This window comes from Triturus cristatus, chromosome 10 (genome assembly GCF_964204655.1).
Source record: "Triturus cristatus chromosome 10, aTriCri1.1, whole genome shotgun sequence".
Lineage (NCBI taxonomy): Eukaryota > Metazoa > Chordata > Amphibia > Caudata > Salamandridae > Triturus > Triturus cristatus.
Genome location: NC_140593.1, coordinates 766504030 through 766527291, shown reverse-complemented (window position 1 = coordinate 766527291; position 23262 = coordinate 766504030). Strand labels below are relative to the sequence as shown.

Genomic DNA, 23262 nt, shown 5'->3' with positions numbered 1-23262 from the left:
CGTTGAGCTATTTAACAGGACACTGACCTGATTTAGATCCTCCTAAGCCTGTTCCTGTAAGTTATCTTTCCTTGATTTTAAAGCCAAATTATACGCTTTCCTACAAGCTTTGAACAATTCTTGATCCCTTTGTTTATTTTTTAATGCAACTATAAGCACTTTATGGGTTTTAGAGCAATCTGCATTAAACCATGTTTCCCCCTTGATGGCTCCTGATCTTCCTTGCCCAGTAAGATTTTTTGCAATCTGCTTTGACACCTTATCAAATGCTTCTATTACCGCATCGGGCTCAGTGTGAGTATCAAGGCACTTGTTGATGTTTTCTTTTCCCTCTGAATACAACTGGTTTAAAAAAATCCTCCGGGATGATCTTCCCCCACCTAACTTTACGAGCCTGATCCGTTGGGTAAAATTCACTATTTGCGAGGATCTTTGGCTCATCTCCCCAGAATACCATCAGTCCCTAATTTAGTTATGGTCACCGGAACCGGTCCACGATGAGCTCACTTTCATTATATTTAGAAGCAAAGAAGCAGATTCCACAATATAATCTATAGATGTACAGCACCCCCTCCCTGAAAAGGAAGGTACCAGCTCTGATTTGTTCCTGTGTTCTAAACAATTTAAATTATTGGCTTTAAATAGACTCTCTAGTACAACACTTTGGCCAATGTACAAAATTAACCAAGGGAGCCAAACTATCCAGTGCCCCCCTGCCCAGTATACAGTTAGAAGAGCAACAATGTACATTAAAGTCCCCCATTATAATAAGTTCACAATGGGTACGTCTATCCTGTTCAACGTGCTCTAGAATATTTTTCAAGTGCAGCTATGTGCTCACTATCGTCATTCCTGCAGAAGGAGTTACAAAAATTAATGACCACCACAGTGGGATTCTTGGGGAAAGCTAGTTCAACTGCTAGCAGATGTGGGGATGGGCTAAACAAGCTCCTAATAGTACAGGACAATTTAAGCGATATTAAAATAAGCTGACCTCCCTTTGCTCGTCCTGTCGCGGAAGGAGATGCAGCCTTAGAAAAAGACGCAAAGCCATCCAAAACAAAAGAATCTGACGTATTCCAGGTTTCTTGCAGTGAGACAATATGGTCAGCTTTTATTATTTCTAACCACTGCCCATCATCCTTTTTCGCCCTCATACCTGCTATGTTCCAGGTCATGAATTTACAAATAGAGGAAACTATCTCTGCAGGAACAGGATTTGGCCGAGTCTCATTTGACACGCTAGATGACAGAGGGCACCCTGTGTTAGCCTTAACATCACTTGGGGCTAATAGTCAGTCAGTACTATCTAGGTCCCTCAGTGGGGCAAATCTATTTACAAGGGAAATGGTCTTATTCATATTAGGGCACATTTTTGGGCCTTGTAACAACTTTCCCTGAGTCAGACTAGAAGCATTACCCCAGTATCTTTGGTAGTGGACCCCGTCGGGATTAAAAAAAGTAGAGCAGGATGACCTGAGTTCCTGTATTTGAACCTTGCCTGAGCTGACTATAGATAATAGCTCTTGTGTGCGACGGGTGTGTCAAATTAACTACGGTACAATCACCCCACCGATCTTTTTTTAGGACTTGCCCTACCCATCCCACTCTTCTGGCCATGATGACATGTTGGGTTATAAGACACCCATTTACCAATGATATGTCCAACCAATGGGTCACTTAATGTACCAGATCTGTTGTTTTCTCTTTAGAGCCCCGCTTAACTGGTGGCACATCGCCAAAACAGCCACTAAAGGTGCTGACTCGGGGGGTAAACTTAAAAATCAGTTCTCTCTTCTAATTGTAGAGGGAGGTTAGAGGATTTCAAACCCTGTAAATCAGTCCCCTGGATTGCCCGGAGGTCTGTTAGGTTTGCGGCTAATGGTCTTTGCGAGGCTACACCTATACCATCCCCCTCATCCCTGTTAATTTTTGAGGATCTCAGACTCCCTTGTGGGCCTGTACAACAAAGGGTTGCTTGGTATGCTCTGGGTCTGACTGTAAATTCCCCCTGTGTGCAATTGCAGGCCACTACTGACTAGCGGACCATTGCTGGTTGAGGGAACTGCAGGTCCTAATCTACCCTGCTGAGTGTGTCCTGCACTTCCTTTATCCCCACAAGCTCTCTCCCCTGGCTACTAGTTAACAGGCAGGAGTGACGCTCATTTGACTGCAAGGCTTCCATCTTTTCCAGCCGTGAGATAATAGGGGCTAGATGTGACTGTAGCATGTCTTTGATTTTTGGGGGGAAAGTTTAATCAAAGTCTGACTCAGGACGACTTGTTCCACCTGCTTTTTTGGGGCCTGTGTGGCTTTTTTCCCCCCGCCTCTTTTCTTTTTCACTGGGGGTTCCCACATAAAAGTACCATCCACTTGGTTACCACCCCAGTCCCCATGATGAATCAGTAGCTACTGACAGAATAGGCGCAATCTCGCTTTGTTCGTCTGTTGGCAAGGTACTGCTAAGGGATGCAGGGCTCTGTGGAAGACTAATTAAATCCAATGAAAGTCTCTTTTCCATCAAGGCGATTTCATTCGACAAGACATTTGCCGCCCTGACCAGAAATGTGTCAAGAGTCGTTACAGCAGCCCCTCCACCTGACCCAGACAAAGTTTGCTTTCTCTTACCCATTGTCTTTCACCTGTCCTTCAATGAAGGGCTTTGCGAGACAGCGCACAAAGTTGTCCTTTTCAACAGAAAATCCTCAAGGCACAAAGGTTAGGGGGGTGGCCCAGCCATGCCTCTTCCTGGCTCTGATGGGCGCGGACGGGCACGCCCATGGCCCGGGCGCTGCGGGAGAGAGCAGCCGAGGAAAAGGCGCCGGGAGGGTGTCGTCACATCCCACGCCGCCGCAAGGCCTTCCGGAAGATCGTGTCCCACCCCAGCGGGAGTCAAGATGCCAAGGGCCTCGGACAGCCCGTAAATGCCCCCTCAGTGCCTGATGCAGGTGCTGAAGGTGATGTTGGGGCTAGGAAGCCTGTTGTGGAATCCCACGCTGCAGGAGAAAGCAGCAGGAGAAAATGCGTCGGGAGGGTGCCTGATACTTAATGCAGGAGCTGAAGGTGAGGTTGGGGCTCAGAAGCCCGTTGTGGAATCGCGGCAGTCACAATAGGGCACTCCTCCATGATTTTCTGCCTCACTGCTTCACAGATGGATATCTTTTTGGGACGAACCACTGGATGGTGTTTCCATGGCTCAAGGCTCCCACGGCTCTACACCACTCTCTTGGCATCAGTATGTATGTATTTGTGTTGAGCCCAATGTCCCTGGTACTCACCTAGTATAGTCCCAAACAAGGATTGGGGGGGACTCGCCTGATCACACAAGCCGCACCCAGTCCTAGTTGAGCCGCTTCCGTGAAACAGACAACCCTTGCCTGCCAGCTGCACAACTAAATTCAACCCCCCACTGGTGCTTGTGATTATAGTAGTATTCCCTGCAGCGTCCTGGGGCCACCGCCAGGTTTCCCAGGCCCAAAAAAAAAAAACAAGGAATAGGCTGCAGGGTGCAGTTAGTAAACTGGAGAACAGGGAACAGAAGTCAAAAGAGCCGAACGCGGAGGCAGTGGGTAAACAAAGGGTTACCTCCACAGGTTCTCCTCCAGCGTGACTCCAGCAGTCCTCTCACGTTGGCCCTGAGACTTGTCTGTCTCTCCCCTGGCCTCCAGTCCTCCCGACACAACTGAGGACCTTCGATAAACAGGCACGGCTAGGCGGCAGTGGGGGCGGTCATGAACCGCCCAGATATGGTAGGTGGCAGCGAGGGCAGCCGAGGACAGCTGGGAGCAGGCCATGGAAGAAACCGGAATCCAGTCCCGCACTCTGTAACTCTGCTTTAGCACCATGGACCGCAGCTGTGCAGCCACAGCCTCGCCGCTCGTTCACTCGGCTCAGTATTTTAGGAGCTTTCACAATTTTCTGGCTCAATGGTGAAATTGACATTAATTGTTTTCATCGGTGTTGGAGCACAGAATGGAATAAATTGGCTCAAAACTTTTTAAAGCTTTGCTACACAATTCATGAGTTCTGTAAATTACATTAACATCATGGGCATTGTCCCCATAACTTCTAAAATGATAAACTGATGCTTAACTTTAGCGACGCAAAGTGTGTCTATGATGCACTAAATCAGTTGAAAGACTCACCCACCAAACAGATAAAAGGAACGACCCTTGGGTTTCTTTTACCCCCAGCCAGATTTTACCCCCCAGCATACAGCCAAATCAGCCTAGACACATCATTGATGCCCCTACGTGCCCCTCTTCCTTTCACCCTAATAGGTTTGAGGCACGCTCTGACCTAACCAAGATTGATTGACTAAATATACAATCTGGTGGGTATATAGATAATGACATAAAAAGCCACCTACACGGGGATGTAGGGAGAGGTGAGACCAATGAGGTATAGGGCAACATAAAACATCACAAAGACCATATTATAACTTCCGCTGGTCCCTCGGAAAAGGAGAGCACGCTTAACCCGACATTCTTTATGGTGGATGCAAATACAAGCCTTGTAAATAGGTGTCTAAGGGATGGGTTACCTGAAACACCTGTGCCCAGTCCGCTGGTGTCACGAGTTATACCACCGGACACTGATTTGGCCCACCCTATACCCCCAGTTAAAGTAATCTCCTGGAATATAGCTGGTATTTGCTCGAAACTAACAGGTGAGGTTTGGCTGGAATACATCAGGGGTTTCGATGTAATCTGTTTACAGGAGACATGGGCCAAAGAAAGTATAGAGATGGATGGCTATCAGGCCTTTGATGTGCCTGCCATAGCATCGTCGTCTGGGAGGGCAAAGGGAGGGTTGGTAACCTTAATCTCAGTCAGATTTTGTTCCATAACAGTTTTTTGTGTAGGATCCTGTCAATGGTTTCAATTGATTATGATTGTTAACATGCTCCAGGTGAGAGTCCTTCTTGTGAACGGGTACTATAATATTTTCGACCCAAAGAACTGCCATGTTATAGAAGCTTTGCAAATGGAAATCACTAACGTTTCTGGGAAGTGGCAACCTTTATGGGTGGGGTATTTTAACTGTACAGCCTGTGAATACAATAGTTTGTGGCCTCTTGTACACAGATGATCAACCTTTGGCGCATTTTATTCATACCCTGCAGGGAGAGGCACTGAATACTATAATTATTGAGAATAACTTGGACAGCCTGACTAACAGTTTCTCAGTCAAGTTCCCTACCATTGTTGGTGGGGGTAGGGAAAGTTCTATCGACTTTGTTTATTTCCAGGGAGTGCTCCTCTCTGGTGTGCGATTTTCATGCGGACATAACAACCCACGAATTGCTTCACTTAAAGTAATAGCTAGAACTACAGGGGGGGGAATAGTAGCTCGACTGATTATAATCGCAATAAATGTGTTCGATTAAATTGGGGAAAAATAAATCCAATACTTTTTGAGGAGGAAATAGTTAAATCTAATTTCGACCTGATCATGGATTGTTTATAGCAGGATTCTTCCTCATCTACGATCATGCAAAACTTTGAACAGCACTGCACTGACGTAGCAAACAGATTAACATGCCCAGCTAGGCCCTAGCAGCATCGTGAGAGCTGCTGGTTTAATACGGAATGTTCCAGAGCCCTTAAGATCTTAAAAACCGCCCTCCAGATTCACCCCCGTAACAGAGAACAAATAAAATACGCACAACGCCTATATAAAACCACCATCCGTAAAAGAAAAGAGGAGCTGAGGCGAAAAGCTTGGGATGACCTGGAGAGAGCTAGTGCTCTTAGAGATAGCAAACGCTTCTGGGCAATCATCAACCAAACTCAATTCACTGAGTAAGTGGGTAAAATGGAGTCACTAATCCTGGGAGATACTTGGGAACTACATTTTGCACCTATCTTTAACCCAAATGGTGGGGGGCTGCCAATGTCTACTGAGGAGTCCCCGGCCGATATGGCGCAGGCAGTTGAGCTTAGGCTTCACTTACGGTGTCAGAGGTGGAGGAGGCAATTGTAAAGGGAATTTGCAGTAAAGCTCTAGGCCCAGATGGAGTTCCACTAGATCTTTTTAAGTTAAACATAAATCTTTTGGCACCCCTTCTAACACACGTTTTTAATTGGTACAATTCCAGCATCCTGGAAAGGGGCTATAGTCCTCACACAAACCCTTTCTTAAACACGGGTTTAAGAAAGGGAATAGAAATGACCCTGCCTGCTATAGGCCCATTTCCCTTATTGACTCTACCACCAAAGTATTGGGTAGGGTAATCCTTGCCCGAATAGAGTCATGGGCATCTAGTAGTGGGATCATTTCAAAGACACAGTATGGCTTCCGGAGGGGATTGGGAACAACAGAGCAGTGCCTAAATTTGTCTTTGATCATGGGCAAGTACATGAGGGCAAAGAGTGGTTCTATACTCCTTGCCTTCATGGACTTGTCCTGTGCATTTGATACTGTGGACAAGGGGAAACTGGGGGCACTAATGACAGAAATGGGGTTTGAGAGTGCACTAATCCTGCTCCTAAAAAGGTTACACACTAATACATCTGTTTCCATAAGATTTGGATCACACGGGGAAAGGACAAAGCCCATTGCCTCAACCTAAGGAGTTCGGCAGGGGTGCATTTTAGCTCCTTTTCTGTTTTTTATTTACACAAATGGTCTGGAAAAAATTTTACTAGGCAAGAAAATCGATGTTCCCCGCATTAATGGTCAGCCAGTTCCGCTGCTCTCGTATGCAGACGATACTGTACTCATGGCCTTGACAGCCAATAGCATCCAAACCTCCCTGGATTCCTTTACTAATTTTATGGCGGCGCTAGACTTGAGGGTTGATTTCTCAAAGTCTTACATGATGGTATGCTGCCCAAAAAAGGTTAAAACCAGAAATTTTAATGTCAGGGGTAAGTCCATTGAAAGGGTGGATCAGTTTGCATACTTGGAGAACATGTTTAGCAAGGACTTGAAATGGGATTCCCTGGTTATGGCTAGGGCACAGCAGACAAGTAGAGTAGTTGAGGGGCTCTTTAGGTTCGCCTGTAAGCTAGGCCACAAGCCAGTGCCTGATCTGGGTACCCTATTCAATGCAAAATGCTTGTCAGTCACATCGTATGGGGCGGGTGTATGGGGCTATCAAAGAAGTCGCCCGCTACAATTAGTGGAGAATAAGTTGATAAAATGCTTGTTGATGATTCCTAGCAGCCCCTGCCACCTCATTTTCTCATCGAGAAGTGGGGATGGAATACATAGAAGATCGTATCGCTGCTGCCCCTTTTCTCTTGTGGGCCAAAATCTGTGTCTCAGAAGAGTTACAGTTTTCCAGGGAGATCATCAAAGACTGTATTAATTTGGATAAGTCTGTGAAGATCCCCTGGCTTCGGTTTGTGAGGGATAGGTTATCCGAGATTAGGTTGGGTGAGTACTTTGACACTCCGTCGGGTATCCCGTTAAAGGCAAAGGGAATAATTAAAGAGGAGTATAGGGTCTGGGCAAATTTGCGTCATTTACAATTGGAAACACCCAGCCCTAGTTGCCCTTTCATGCCCAAACAGCAATATTACCTATCCTTTACAACGAATAGCCGGATGCGTTTTTTTTAAACAAGATTTCGCCTTCGCACTCTGCACTTTTTGGTAACGTTCCCCAAACAATTTGGGTGGACGGACAACCTTATTGCCTGCCCATGCGACAATAGAACTTCTCAGAGCACCTTGCACTTTACGCTTTTTTGTGCACTTTATAATTAGCCACGGAGTAGATTTTTGTTACCCCTACTATTGAGTATTCGCCCATGTACACATATTGAGGGGTACAGATATCTGCAGTCACTTACCAATCCTGTTATTTGCACCGCTGTTTTAAATTTTATTAGAAAAGCAACGGGCATTAGGAAACACTATGAAGTGCAATAAAGGAGTTGAAATGATCTGTATTCCTTGTTTTTATCTCAAATTGGTTCAAATTTTACATCCATTATTACATCTATGCATAAAGTATGGTTTTAGCTTATAAAGGAACTTTTATCTTATTAATATTTCTAATTAATATTTTTTAAGAAAAAATGTGTATTTTAAATTTGTATTGCTTGATTGTTGAAACTTTTATGGCTGTGTGCCAAATAAAGTTAATTTGACTTGACTTGGTAAACTGATGCAATCATGATATGCTGTCATGGATATCATGTCATGTAGTATTGTTAAAGAAACACTACACCATTATACAGATACACGTTTATATACACACACTGACACACATATGTTATGGGTTTCTTGATCCTTTCTTAAGTACAATCTGAAGAATTTGGCCGTTGCAGTCTTCCTTTCGCCATCTCTTCATCATTGCAAAAGTAGGAACAAGAATTATCAAACTTTCATCTTGTGCTTGTATGAAAACAAAGTTGTGTTTTGGAAGATGGTTCATCTGTCGTTTTTGTTAAAATTAGAATGTGAAGTAAGCAGGAGACGGAAGAAGTTCCAGTTCTTTTAGGTCAGTAGAAGTTAATTGTGTACTACACGAGGAGCCTGGATAACAATAATGTAAAAATAATATAGATTTGGTCATCACTCCAAGCTAATGAATTGCGCTGACAAAAATTATAACTCAGTGGCTAAGTCTGGCTCTATTGGCATCAGATATCACCTAGAACCCGGAGTATGGCTGATCAGTAGGGAGGCTTTGGATAAAGAAATTGAGAGCGCCACATTAGGATGCTGGCAGCATGAGCAGACAAGTCCTGGTGGTTTAGGATAGAGAAGAGCCAGAAAGACGTCTGAAAGGGTAGCGGTGCCAATATATATTTTGGAAGTAGGATAGAGACAGTTATGATGTCCACCTACAGTACTGTGGGTAGTAGGTTACATCTAGGGTTCTAGCCTGCATTATACAGCTTCTGGGCTGCAAAGATTTTCTCATCCCAGTTAATCTAGGTTGGGAGGGAGGCAGAAGAGCCCAAGGGCTAGGGTGACTGACCACTGTATCTGGGATTGAGGATGAAGAAGGGTTCAGGAGACTGAAGTTCTACCAATGTGGGATCACTAAAAAAACATCAGTGAGGAAGTTTGCACTTATTTCCACATGTAATTTGTACAGAATAGATAGCATGTGGATATTTGAGATCTACAGGGGTAATACTTTAAAACTGATTTGGGATTCATAACTGTATTAGATTATGGCCCAATGATGACTAATCTTGCCTGCTGTGGTTTAGAAAAGTGAATCATTAATATCCTGATTAGGTAAAGGATACTTGCAGAGGAAGTAAAAGAAAATATGTAGGCTTACTTTCAACTGACGGTTAATGGAGAATCAGCCACAACACACTAAGGATGCTTTACAGGCAATAATTAGAAATGATTGCATCATCTTGGAGCGTAGATATTGGATACAGTTTTGGGTGGGTCTGGGTAATCTAGGAAAGCAACTTAAAGAAGCAGTAGAAAAGTACAAAAGGGAAAGAACCTGGGCCACATATAGCATAATTGAATTGAAGAGTCCGTTGAATATTTTAAATACAGACAGAGTGGTGAAGGACTTGTGTAATATGAAGCAGTGCTTTGGCAGGAGATTGGTAAAACAGAAAAACAGTTACACTAAAGAAAGGCAGCCAAAGCTTTAATTTATCAGAAATGAGCACAGAAAGGTGACCGCCCGTGTGGAAAAACAGCAAGGTGAAAGAAGTTGCACAGTGTTTACCAGGACCTACGTGACAAGTAGAAGGATGATGGAGAACACAACAGAGAATTAAGATCATCTCCCTTCTAAAAATAGACCCCCAACATGAAGGGAAATATAAACAGACCAATTTGAAAAGTAAGAGTAATATTAGCCTTATAACATTTAAATAAGCAAGGCCCCAGGCCTAGACAGACCAACCGTGAAATGCTATAAACGGTTTGAAGAGTCAGGCCTAACCATAATGCCTAAACATGGAATAATTATTCCAATTGTTACTCTTACACACCCATCACACAGATCATTTTCTTTTGAATATATACTTGTATATTTTGGCTGAAAGACTAAAGACTCTTCTCTACTTGCTGTTGGGTGCCCGACCAATCATGTCCCTTCAAAGGGAGACAACATAATTTCAATAAATGTTGAGTAACTCCCTCAAAACAAACATTAAGAAATGTGCAGTTTTACTTTCACAGGATGCAGAGAAACCATTTGCTCGCATGACCTGGACATATTGGCCAAGACTGACCATGTTAAGAGTTAATGCAAACAAAAAATATTTTATCTAACTTAGAAGTCCCAAAATCTAGAACGGACTGCAAACGACATTCGTCTTCCTATAGATGGCCACCAACACAGGTGTCTCTCGTAAACATTACTGTTTGCTCTAATTGATGTTATTAGGACACAAAATAAAATCCAATAAAGACATCAGAAGCATTTATTTCATAGGGGAACAGCATGCAATAGCCTTGTTTACCAAATATATTCACAATAGTCGAACCTGTTTAATCTATCATATGTACAAAACTCAAAGAATATAAAAAGAAAAGGTGCCTGGATTTAAAATAAATTTGGCAAATCCGGGATAGCCCTCTTTCAGTGGGCATGTACTAATGTTAGATATAGTACTATAAACTCTACATTCAGCTTAATGCACCTCTATGAAGAGAATTAAGTAAACACTCAACAAATGGAGGGGGATTGTGTTACCATAGCAGAATCGAAGCTGTGAGTGTTTGCATTACGCCAATGAGTATTGATTAATGCCCCAGACTCATACTTAAAAGCACTACAAGCTATGCGGGGAGGGCTGTGTGGGAGAAGGAAATCACGCTGCAAAAATTAGAATCTTAAAGAATGGTCCCAGTGCTGCTCAGAATAAATCTGCGCACCTAAGATACAGGCATTTGCCTCAAGACCCCACAGAGACTTACCTTGTTATTGAAGAGTAGATACAACAGTTTTCAACTATGACTGTTGGGCTTGGGCAGGGCATCCAACTAACAAGGCAGTGACTGCAAAAGACCTCGACCCCTTTGAAAGCATAATTGCGACTTACACAAAATACAAAAGTCATATAATTCAGCTGTATAGGGTGTGGAGGAACCGAAAAAGCAGGAGCTGTGCGGATAGATGGGAAAGCAATGTTGTTGATACCATCAACTGAACGGATTAAATAATTGGGATTTGCTGAAAAAATCCATCTGTATGCAAAACAGGCATGTATGATAGACTAGTCCCCATACCTGACCAAACTTCATAGCATGTACTTAACAGTCTCTGATCTCTTAGAGGGTCCTAAGAGAGCGGATGCGCTACATGTTGGCGCGCTTGTTCAAACTCCACCTATATTAGAAAAAGTATTGAGCACAATTTGGGAGGTATTGAGCTAACTGATCAATGGAGATCCAAGACATGTTCCCTTCCATTGAGAGGGTGGGTGGGGTCCCATTCTGGTTGGTATCTATAGTGCTGACATATGTATCTTTACACACGTGCTTACAGTAGAGCAATTCACTGTTGACACTGTAAATAAAAGGACACCCAAATAATCTGGCATGGCTGTGCCAGGTTTTATCATGGAGAGACTAACATGTTCACTTCATGGAAAGGCAGCCATTTTCCCTCTAAACTGGGAGGTCCTTTTGATGAATATTGAGGAGAAACTGGCTTTTGTCCACAAAGGATTTATGTATTGGGTTGCTACCCTTGGCAATACTTAGCATTCATTTGAATGACAGGTACATAAAGGTCTTGATAACCTTAAATTCCTATTCTGACCAGACGTAAATCAAATTTAAAAATAACTTCTTATATCTGTTATGAAATACAAGACTTGCCCCTAACTGCCCCAATGTTACTTGTAAATGTGCTGTTTTGGTTGGATGGGGGTTAGGGGTAACAACAGGTATACTCACTGACAATGGCGCATTTACAGATTGCTAGCGCTAATTTTACTGACGTCATTTTCAGTTGTTCAGTGTTAGTTAAGTGCAACTCAGTAAACATTTTTACACAGTAAGAGACACCAAGAGGGATTTTTGAGGACCACTCAAAAAGCTCTTGGGATCAGTGTCTAGTATTTTGGGCGCTGTATTTTCTCAAATCAATTTACTATAACACCAGTTTTCTGAACGAAAACAATTGTATTTGGTCATTAAATCTGTAGGACAAAACAACCAAAAAATGACACACCTAGGTCTCATCCACAGTGTGATTATCATTTCCCACCTAGTGGTAACAAAACTGCTTTGAATATTGTTAACTCAGAGCTTTGTGTATTGGTGCCATGAATGCATGTTGCGTCATATGTGGCACATTAGCCTTCCTCATATGACATAAATACCCAGCAGCGGCCTGTCCTTAAGGGCCCCACCTCCCCCCATCATCTTGCAAACACAAAGGTTGTTAATCAGGCTGAGCAAAGGTTAGCGTGACAGACACTCTTTATGTTTAGGTAAGGTAGCCGGGCGTTATACATGCCCTAAATGGGTAGGCGCATATCTGCGGGAGCTAAACTTTTCTGGGCAGAAGATGTCACAGCCCTGTGGGCATGACCTCCTCAACCCTGCAAAACGCTGTGAGGTACTCATCGTGAACAGGGGGAGCGTCACTGATAGACTCAGACCTGGGTGCTTCAGTATTAAGGCCCGACTGTCAATCAGTGATGCCTCGTCACAGGGTTGGTTGGGCTTTGCAATTCTCACTGACCCCATCCCACTCTGTGCCCAGAAAGGTACTGCTACCTCCTCTCTTTTGCTGACTCAGGGTCAGCAAATGAGAGGAGCCAGCAGTTCCAACCCTCCAGGAATCTCAGAAGCTTCCCTCCTGGGATCACCGCTGCAGTTGGGAAGTTGTGTTTTTTTAATGTTTGGTGTGTGCTTGCATCTGTAATGAATGTATGTGTATGAATTTTTGTGTGCGCATGCTGTTGAATGGGTTTATGTATGTGCTTGTGAATGGTGGGTGTATGTGTGAATGTATGGATGTGAGTAAGTGTGTATGTAGATAGGTGAGCTTGTGTGGTCCGCCAGCTCCCATCCTCGAATTGCTGGCAGCCACCGGAAATACCTGTTGATAATGAGAAAGAGTATACGGACTAGGACTAAGAGTCACCATACATGCGGCTTTATTCTTAACTGTCATTAGACACAGTAAAGCATTGACAGTTTTGCCCTACTTCAGAATCACACCTCTGGTACCAGGGTAGTGCGGAACACATTGGTTGTGTAACTTTCTGAAGGTACTTGACCTGTGATTTTGGTGCTATTTTGTTTTGTCATGCTCCTGGTGAGTCTGCCTAATGACATAGTTTTCAGATGCAATTCTCTCAATTATATTATTGTAAAATGTTTAAATCATGGGAAATAACATGTTATAAACACAGTACACAGTTTTTGTCATTTATGATGATTGAACCAAAGCAGATGGTAGTAAAAAACTTGATGTACTGTGTCTTGTTGCCTTTGTTTCTTTCGCACGCTACATTCCATATCATGGGATTTTATCTAAATATGTTGTGATTGTATAATTACCAATGATGCAAGCCGTTTCTAAAAATACAACACTAGTTATATTAAATTCATATATTTGCCACTGAAATCTGTACTTTGTTTTTAATTACAACCTTTTGATATGTTTGATAAAGGAAAAAGTTGTGACAACGGAACATCGTTTTTGTCTGAAGTCCCCGATTCTCCTTCAACCACAGCGTACAGGAATATAATCCAGAGTGAGTGCAAAATGTGTTACAAATAATATGGCACCCTGGACAATTTAACACTACTCCGTTGTAGTCTAAATTATTAACCAAGTGGGGCTTCTTATAGATTAGAAACTTTAAAGCAAACCCCTAAGTAATGTAAAATATTAAACAGGTGGGGTTGCTTGGCAGTTCGACAATTTAAAAAGTGAACCACTTAGTCGAGTAAAGATTATTAAGTGGGGCTGCTTGTTGATGAGACTTTAAAGCAAACTCCTTAGTAATGTAAAAAAAAAGTCAGCAGGTGGAACCACTTCACTTGGTGATTAGACAATTTAAAGCAAATGTCTTAGTAATGTTAATTAACAAACAAGTTGGGTCTGCTTTTATATGGGACAATTTAAGGTCAACCCATGAGTTATGTTAATTATGAAACAGGTGAGGCTGTTTGTTCTTGTCTACTAAATCAGCTGATGTAAGATTAATAAGCCATGTGTCCACATTTTTAAAAGGAGAAAGCAACATCCTTGTTAGTGGACCTTTGGAAGACCTGGCGTCAATGAATATTGGTTGTGCTCAACAATTCTTTGAACCTGTAAATATTTGCCTGCATGAAAATTGACACGTTACTTATTCTTACAATAAGTTCTCCTGAAATACCAAATATATTGTCAAAGTACAGTTTTTTTTCTCCAGAAATTACTTTTTTTCCTACCAATTGTCTTTCCCCATTACTGATAGCTGCTATGGGAGCTTAGAGGCTATAACGGAAGTGGCTGGGCTCCAGTTACATAAGTTGGTCCCCCTAAACCATCCCTTGCACCTGTATCATTTGTGATCTAGCGCACCTCACACAACCAAACCACCCGCTCCTTACCCTGATGGTGGCTCATTTGCCTGGGAATCCACACAGTGGGTGCTTCAGCATGCCAAGCAAATCCCATCTGGGGCACCCAGAGCCAGGGAACTTGTTCCCTACACCTCTCAGACAGCCACCCCTATCATCTATACCTCTAGCGAGCTGTGTGCCAATACTAAAGGTAAGCATGCATCATCTGCCCGATTTCCTCAATCTTGCTACCAGGTTTCATTTTCTCACTGTCTATGTAATCCTCTCTGCTTCTCCATTTCCTCATCAACTGGCTTCTTTTCTAAGGTCTTTAGCGCTTAGAGACCTGCCGGCGCTCAACAAATCCCAATTAACATAACATAACATAACTTTGGACCTCCTCCACACATGCAGGATCCTTCTAAATTGATATTTAATTAATGTTCGATCTTTATCAACACATCAACTCGGTGTACTCAATATTATTCATTCCTTTAAACCTGATGTATGGTTTCTAACTGAAACAAGGCTGCATGACTCATTGGCCCCTAACGTTTCAACAGGCTTTCTGCAAGATTACTCTGAATAACACCAGATTTGTCAAGGTAAATGCAGTGGCGGTGTAGTGCCCTTGAGCTTTCTCTGATTACCAAAACCCCCACTCAAAAGGCAACCATGTGGAACCCCAATGTGTATGTCCGCAGGAAACTCCTGCAAGGTGAAGAGACGAAGATGGATGGGGCTGGCATTGGTGTAACCACCCTCCCAGACAGGCCCAGAGGCCCAGACGAGACCTGAAACCTCAACACCAGATAAGCTCGATACAATCCTAGCAGCTATAGCAGAGACAAGCAATGCACTGGCGATTTAGGTGGCCTGGGTATCTATAGACCTGTGGCTGCTAAGGGAAGACCAGCACAGCCTTGCAGAGAGAGTACAACATAATGAGACAACTCTTCAGGAGCACCATCCCTAGACATTAAAACTAAAGAAACAAGTCCAAGAGCTAACATACCGTCCATATTCCTGGTCATTATGGCAGAAAACTTTGAAGGGGGAAACTCGCTGCAGCAATGTCCTAATCATTGGCATACCTGAAGATGTTGAGAGCTGCAGTACAGTGCTGTTTGTATAAGAGTGGCTGTTAAGCAGAAGTAGTCACACAAGGCCTATCATCCCTCTTCACTGTTGAAAGGGCCTTTAGAGTCCAGTGAGATGGTTGTACCCAGGCTTTCCTCCGATGCCAATAGTGGCAAAAATACAAAACAATCCTAATAGAGACATAATTCTAGAAGCCGGTAGCCAAAAAGGGCACTACAAAATGGAAGGAAGCAAAGTAAGGATTTTTTCGAGACTACATGCTGGCAATACATCATCGATGAGCTCTTCATGGAAGTGAAACGCAAAGTGGGAGACTTGTGCTTGAAAACACACTCCTGTTCTTTGCAAAACCTAAAATAATGGCCGGTCAATGGTCATTCTTTTTCTCCAAACAATAGAAAGCATGGGACTGGGTATCACAGTGTGGCACCACAGAGGAAGACCCTCCATGAACAACCGCAGGCTCCATGGCGTGACAAAAAGAGGACTCCTCTGACTTGCCAGCAGCATCTTACACCTCGCAGCTGTCCCTCATCACAAGCATAGGAGAACAGCAATAGCACAAGCTGCATCCCTGCAAGGTCCTGATAAAACAACTTCAGCTGAAGACAGTGACATTGTGACCTCCGATGGAGAAATGTCATTGTATACTGGTACCATTGAAACTGTAAATCTCCCCATAGTAATTTCAGAAATTGTAGAAGACTTACTCTAATTGTACAGGGCTATAATCCAGAATTTCACACATTAATTACTACTTAACCTCATCCTGCTTATAAAGAGATCAGTGCTGACTTAGCTACACACATATTAGACAATTTTCTCCAGGCACACACAAATGCAGGCTGAGGTCGCGGTTTCAGTAGTCCTTTATTCCAATATCTTTGTTACTGCCCGTATGCCAACACGTGTTTTGTCTACGTACCCTGCGGACCACCTCTGATTGTCGACTCACTTGCAGGAGGTAAAATATCCCGTACCATGATTTAAGATATTAGATACTGGACCTAAGATCGTATATTTTAATACTGTTAATCCGCAACTGGATTCAATGCTTATTGACTTTGACAGATCTAATACATTGCCCTGAAAAAGTCTGCTGTGACCCAAACAGTTGTAGACGAAACACGTGTTGGCATATGGGCAATAACAATGATATTGTAATAAAGGACTACTGAAACCGCAAACTCAGCCTGCATTCCTGTGTGCCTGGAGAAAATTGTCTCATAAGTTTTAGACTCTGTCCTTATTGAGAGGGACGGCTGGCTTCTTCTCCTCCTGAAACACCAGATGGACTCATTTTCTTACTGACCAACCTAATTTAATACTTTCTGAACTAAGGGTTATAGTGCACCTGATATACCCAGCCAGTTCTTTCATTTGTTTCTTAGCTACACACATACTTCACCAGGTGGATCTAGTGTGACCGGGACAGGCAGGGTACAGAACTCAAAGAAAAACATTCCATATACTGAGCTCATCAGTGTGAAGTACAGGCAAAAAAAACTGTGAACAAACTATCCTGTCCCCCTGGCAGCGAGTAGCCATGTTCCAGCCTACGGAGTGGTTGAAGATGCGCTTGCACCTTAAGCATTATTGCTAAGGACAGTTGGGGTACTGAACCTGACTTTTGCATGCACCATCGGTGCATCCAACTATCTGGTTAACCCTGGATCACTGGTCTAGTATCTTACTTAACTTACCACCATCTTAGTTATGGTTATCAACACTTTTGTTCAGTTTTTTTTAGATAACACTTGCATAGCAGTAGCCGACACTAGATCCTGAAGAAAGCCGGTACACTTTTTGGTCATAGGCTGAAACATGTCGATCTAAATCAGTACGATTCGGTCTAATGGTTCTCATCGTACACCTTGTTTCTTTTGCTGTTTTAATCCTAGCACAGGGCAGTCAGAATAAACAATGCGGTAAACACTGTAGCAAGTTTAAATCCACCTCACTATTAGCACTGCATCCTTCACTACACCGAGCTAGCTCACATTGGGTCTTAGCATTACCCCCTCTGACAAATAAAACATCCTTGAGTTCTTCCCTCACAGCGAGGGGGTTGTAGCCCGCACCATGACTAGGTTCATGGTGCGTGTAGGATTCCCAGTGATGAAGCATGCCACCTTTGGTGGGTGAGGGAAACAGTAATTTAAAGGGATGCCTCCTGTGTAGTCAGCCTCCGTCCCTGTTTTTATTCCCTTTCCAGACCCGAGGACTTTTTTGTGTTTAGTGATTATTCTGGAGAGATCACCCTCGCTGGTCTTTAAACCTTCTTGGGCCCCTCTCTCGTGTATCTACATAATTGGATGGTATCTCTGTTCTGACAGGCAGCATCTACACCCTTATACTGACTAGCTGTTTTTACTAGCTACCCTTTTGCAGAAACTATCCGCCTTAGTCCGCCCCCCCCACCCCCCTTAAGGGTGGTAATTTCAATTTGAGTATTCAACAATATACTTGATTGCTCACATCAGCCCCTTTCACCATTGATAGTGGTTCAAATTGCGAACGTTTTTTGGGCAGTGGTTGTGACACGTTGGGTGCTAATGGAAATCCTGGGGAGATAGAAATATGGGAGTAAGGAAATAATTATTTTACTTGGTTCCACATGATTGCCCTACGAAGTTACAGTGAATTCTATGTGGTATCCCTTTGGAAAACCCATTGAACCAAATGGCTTGTGTGGGAAAAACATGTCCAATCATAATTCTTTAGACGTCGAAATCCACTGCCACAACATACTATTGTCCTTATCTACATGGAAGCTACAGAACACGGTGCCCTAGGATCCCACATTCATGTATACACTGAGCAAAGCCATAGTGAAATACTTGAAACAACAAGCATTGGCATAGCCAATAGGTCTCACTTTTGGGACCTTATAAGTGACTAGCCATGCAACACTTGATGTTGTTTAATGAAGGATATTGTGCTGGATAACTAAACACTTATAATGTCCCAAAGGCGAGACCTATTGGCTATGCATTGGGGGGCCTTACAAGTGTTTAGGTAGAGCTATTGACTTTACCAATGTTTCTAACCTGTGCTGTAGAGAAGTGTGTCTGCTGTGCAGCATGCTGAAAAGTTGTAATTAAAAAGTGTAAGAAGCACTGAGTTATGCTGTGGTGTCGTTGAGTGATGCTGTGCTGGCCCTGAGTTATGCAGCGGTGGCGTTGAGTGATGCTGTGGTGGCCCTGAGTGATGCTATGGTGGCCCTGTGTGATGCTGTGGTGGCCCTGAGTGATGCTGTGGTGGCCCTGAGTGATGCTGTGGTGGCCCTGAGTGATGCTGTGGTGGCCCTGAGTGATGCTGTGGTGGCCCTGAGTGATGCTGTGGTGACGCTGACTGATGCTGTGGTGGCACTGACTGATGCTGTGGTGATGCTGATTGATGATGTGGCGCTGCAGAGTGATGCTGTGGTAGCGCATAGTGATGCTGTGGTGTTCCTGAGTGATGCTGTGGTGGCCCTGAGTGATGCTGTGGTGGCCCTGACTGATGATGTGGTGGTGCTGACTGATGATGTGGTGGTGCTGACTGATGATGTGGTGGTGCTGACTGATATTGTGGTGGTGCTGACTGATGCTGTGGTGGTGCAGAGTGATGATGTGGTGGTGCTGAGTGATGCTGTGCTGACGCTGAGTGATTCTGTGCTGACGCTGAGTGATTCTGTGGTGGTGCTGAGTGATGCAGTGTTGTCCCTGAGTGATGATGTGGTGTCGCAGAGTGAAGCTATGGTGGTGCAGAGTGATGCTGTGGTGGTGTTGAGTGATGTTGTGGTGGTGCTGAGTGCTGATGTGGTGGCGCTGAGTGCTGATGTGGTGGCGCTGAGTGCTGATGTGGTGGCGCTGAGTGCTGATGTGGTGGCGCTGAGTGCTGATGTGGTGGCGCTGAGTGCTGATGTGGTGGCGCTGAGTGCTGATGTGGTGGCGCTGAGTGCTGATGTGGTGGCGCTGAGTGCTGATATGGTGGCGCTGAGTGCTGATGTGGTGGCGCTAAGTGATGCTGTGGTAGCACATAGTAATGCTGTGGTGGTACTGAGTGATGCTGTGGTACCTTTGGGCCTCGGCATCGGCAGGTATTGAAGCAGGGCCTATAAAGCAGTGCTAAAGCCAACTAAAATAATTCATGTGATAATTTCTTAAAGGAAAGCCTAGGGATGGACAAGAGCTGTCCCCTGTGTCAACCCTAAGATATGTGAAAAGCTAGTGTCAGGAGCTTTGGCTGAACATCCCATTAGCATTCACAATTCAGCAGTTCTGTGTGAAGCTCTTGTACAGTGGAAGTGAAATGGGGGGCTGGAGAATTACATCCCTACTATCAAGGGCCAAATGAAGTGCAACATTCATTGACAAGTTCAGGCTGCACCATAAATGGCAAGCGATTAAAACATGTGCCTGGCAACTCATACAGACAAGTAACATAGCACACATCTCAGAAAACAAACACCAACAGTGATTTTGTGATTAAAAACAAATCTCTCTCAGGGCTTATGAAAAGACAACAGGTGACAGGCAGCAAGTTGACTGGACTTTAACAAGTACTGAGCTTTCCAAAATATGGAAGATATTATATTGCAAGTGGCCCGACCACCTACTACAGTCAGTCTCCATGCTCAAAAGCCAAGGCAGTGCACTGCTTTACGTCTGAATCTAAAAATAGTGGACGTATACACTCAAAAAGCACAAACAAATGAGAGAGATTTCACTAAACTCTTTCTGCATTCTCTTTCAACAGGACTACATAAAACCCAGGCTGCAGTGCGTGGCAACATCTCACCAACAACAGTGACTTAGTTCAAACAGCATCACAAGCTCAGTTTAAGATCACATGCTTTCAAGCATGAGAAAAACATTAAGTGGGCTGTACATTATTAGAATCCAATTAAACCAGAAGGCAGTTAGCTTAGGATCATGGCCAAGGTACAGTTTGTAGGACTAGACTACACCCATTCAGGTACACCCATCCAAGCATTAAAAAAAAATATCCCCTAATATTCACAAAAGCTGAATGTACAGACAGTATTTTCACGTGGGTTGATCTTTCTGTTTCAACAAATAAACGTCCTCAAATAGAAAAGTCCTAAAAAGTCAGTAGCGTCTGCATAATGACACTGCAACTACTTGACTGCAGAAGGCCATGTTTTAGAAGAAAAAAACAATAGATTCATAGGGTACATGTTTTCAAACAGCTTTTGTTGAAAAAAAGCGAAATCGTACAAAGGGTATTCTGTTTTACCAGGAATACAGTTAAAACAACTGGTAAAAAGTTGCCACACAGTCGATAAACATCATCAGAAAACAGAAAAACGGGTTGAGGGCACACTCCCTGTGAAACTTGACCAAATGTTTCTATTAGCATTCTGGTCGTAGTGGTTACCTCTATTATCAAAATCAATAATTAAAAACGCAAACTCAAGGCCTGTCTGCGGGAGAGGTGAAGCGCCTCTTATCACCCAAAATCGGTGAAGCTCAATGCGAACATGTTGCAGAAAAAGCTGCACTTTTCAAAGCTCTGCAGCACCAAAGATTTCGACACAGAGCGATATGGGCGCAGGTGATGAATGGGTTCATGTGGAGGGGGCGGGGCGGCTCAAGAAATGATGTGTGAGCTGGTGATGATGTAGTCCTCCGCTCCTTCATGTCTGCACCGAGGCGCAGTGGATGCTGACTGTTAACAGTACAATAGGCAGGGAGGTGGTGGCTGAGAGGACCCCTGAAGAAAAGAATGATGCAGCAGTGATGGTCTGATCTCTGGCCACGGGGAGGGGTGTGTAAAAATAAATGCAGGGGTGTGCAGAAGCACACACCACGGGATGAGGCCAGGTAATCGGGAGTTTGATGTATTTTTGTTTTTAAAGAGAAACACAGATAAAAATAAAATAGGACGTGCAAGCGGCACAGATATTAATAAAGAGCACACCTTACTACCTCGGACTGGAAACAAAGGTCCATACATTGGCACAGAATTCATGAATCGTGAAGGGCGGTCTAAGTGCCTGTTTCATTAGACTATGGATGCATAATTCTGTCTCCAGATGATAGACATTACTACCTGTCAAAGTCTGTGGTGAAATTAACCCGGTCTAATGGATGTCTGAGGCAAAACACGGCCTGCGTTTTTTCTGCATTCACAGAGGAGGGGATGTCGTCTTTGGGAGGGTCAAGCAGCCAGGGCCACTAGATGGCTATAAACCAGGATCGCAGAAGAAAGGGTGAATGGTCAAACAGGGAGAAGACTCACGTCTCTAAGCCCTTGACTGTAAATGCAAAGAGATGAGGAAAGCAGAAACTGGTTGATGCTTACAGGCGCAAGGCTAGCAGGTGCAGCATGATGGGACAGGTGTGCGAAGGTCCATTTTAAGGCACCATGGAATCAGGCAAGGTGAAGGAGAAAGCAAGACAAAAAGGTATGCGATAGAAACCCATGGTGTCTGGTCCAGGCCAGGGAATAGATAGGGGGGGTCTGCTATAGTTTATAGGCAACGTGTTGAAAAGAGTACAGATCAACATGGAAGGACTTGTATGGGGATCCAGGCTTTCCAGCACCAACCAATCAGGTTGTGTTTGCAGCACACGCATGGAGGTGCGGGGGGGGGCCATGCTTAGGCTGCCAGATCTGGGGCAAAGGCACATTCATTGGTAGAGATTATGCTGACATGCACGACTAGCCAAGCGCGCTGGAACAGTCATTGTGAGGGGCTATGCTTTAGAAGCACTGACCTCTGTATCTTTCACAAAGGCACAATTGCTGTGAGTGGCTGTGTTGTTAGATTCACTCTGAAGCACGGCCACTGTGAGTGTTCATGCTGGTATGCATATGCTGGACAGGTATAGTGCTAAGAAAGATACATAGCAGAAATCATGCATAGACTACTGGCCGCTCACATATAGTGTGAACGGACTGAAAATGTAAGGGGTCATGGCTTAATAAGTCAGGCTGACAGATGCCGTCTGGGGGCGCTGTCATTGGAAGATGACACACTTGCAAGCTGGTGATACAATGTGACGAGCAAAAAAGCAATCAAACTGACTGTTCGTGCAACAGACAAGCCCGGTGTGAATGGTCAGTCATGGGTAGAGGTCATGATTACAAAACACTGTCAGGTCCAGTGTGATGGCAAGGAATGAGGATTACAGGCACCAGGCTGTAAAATCTAATAAAGTGGAAGGACCTGTTAAGGGCAACTAACGCACGCTGTACTAGGCTGCCAGACTCATAGTTCATAGACACGAGAGGGAATTAAAAGATACGGGGCAAGCACCCTGGCCAGTCTGCACGAACAGAACAGTTCAACCTGGGGACGCGCTCTGTGGTGGCGGAGGGGCGGAGCAAGGCGCGCTGTAAGGGTGCCGCGAGGTAAGCCAGATGGCGGCTGTGCGCGTGCTCACGCGCGTATCCGCAAGCTTGAGGCCACCAAAAGCGTGTGGTCGGACTTTTAAAAGCCCACTTACTAAATGTCTCGCCAGAGCACAGCATGCGCTGGCTCAGGCGAGACCTAAAAATAATGGAACTGTTTCCTCATCGTTAGTGGAATGTGCAGCGTTCAGTGTGGTAATTGGGGGGGTCACTTAATCCATGTGACAGTAGATGCTTGTTAAATGATAGAACGAGAAAAACAGACATTATAAGATGCTTATTAAACCTAGTACCAAAACATTTAGCATCCTGAAGCATGTTGAACTATTAAGGCAAGCCA

At 44.1% G+C, this 23262-nt stretch overlaps 1 protein-coding gene across 2 annotated transcripts in view; it reads left to right on the top strand.

Moving 5' to 3' along the window:
- NUBP1 (NUBP iron-sulfur cluster assembly factor 1, cytosolic) overlaps positions 1-23262 on the top strand; it is a 286868-nt gene that overhangs the window by 203322 nt on the left and 60284 nt on the right. For both annotated transcript variants that reach the window (XM_085628298.1, XM_085628299.1), the window contains one exon: positions 13574-13657. In XM_085628298.1, coding sequence (XP_085484424.1) covers positions 13574-13657 — 84 coding nt within the window. The remainder of the gene's footprint in view (positions 1-13573; positions 13658-23262) is intronic.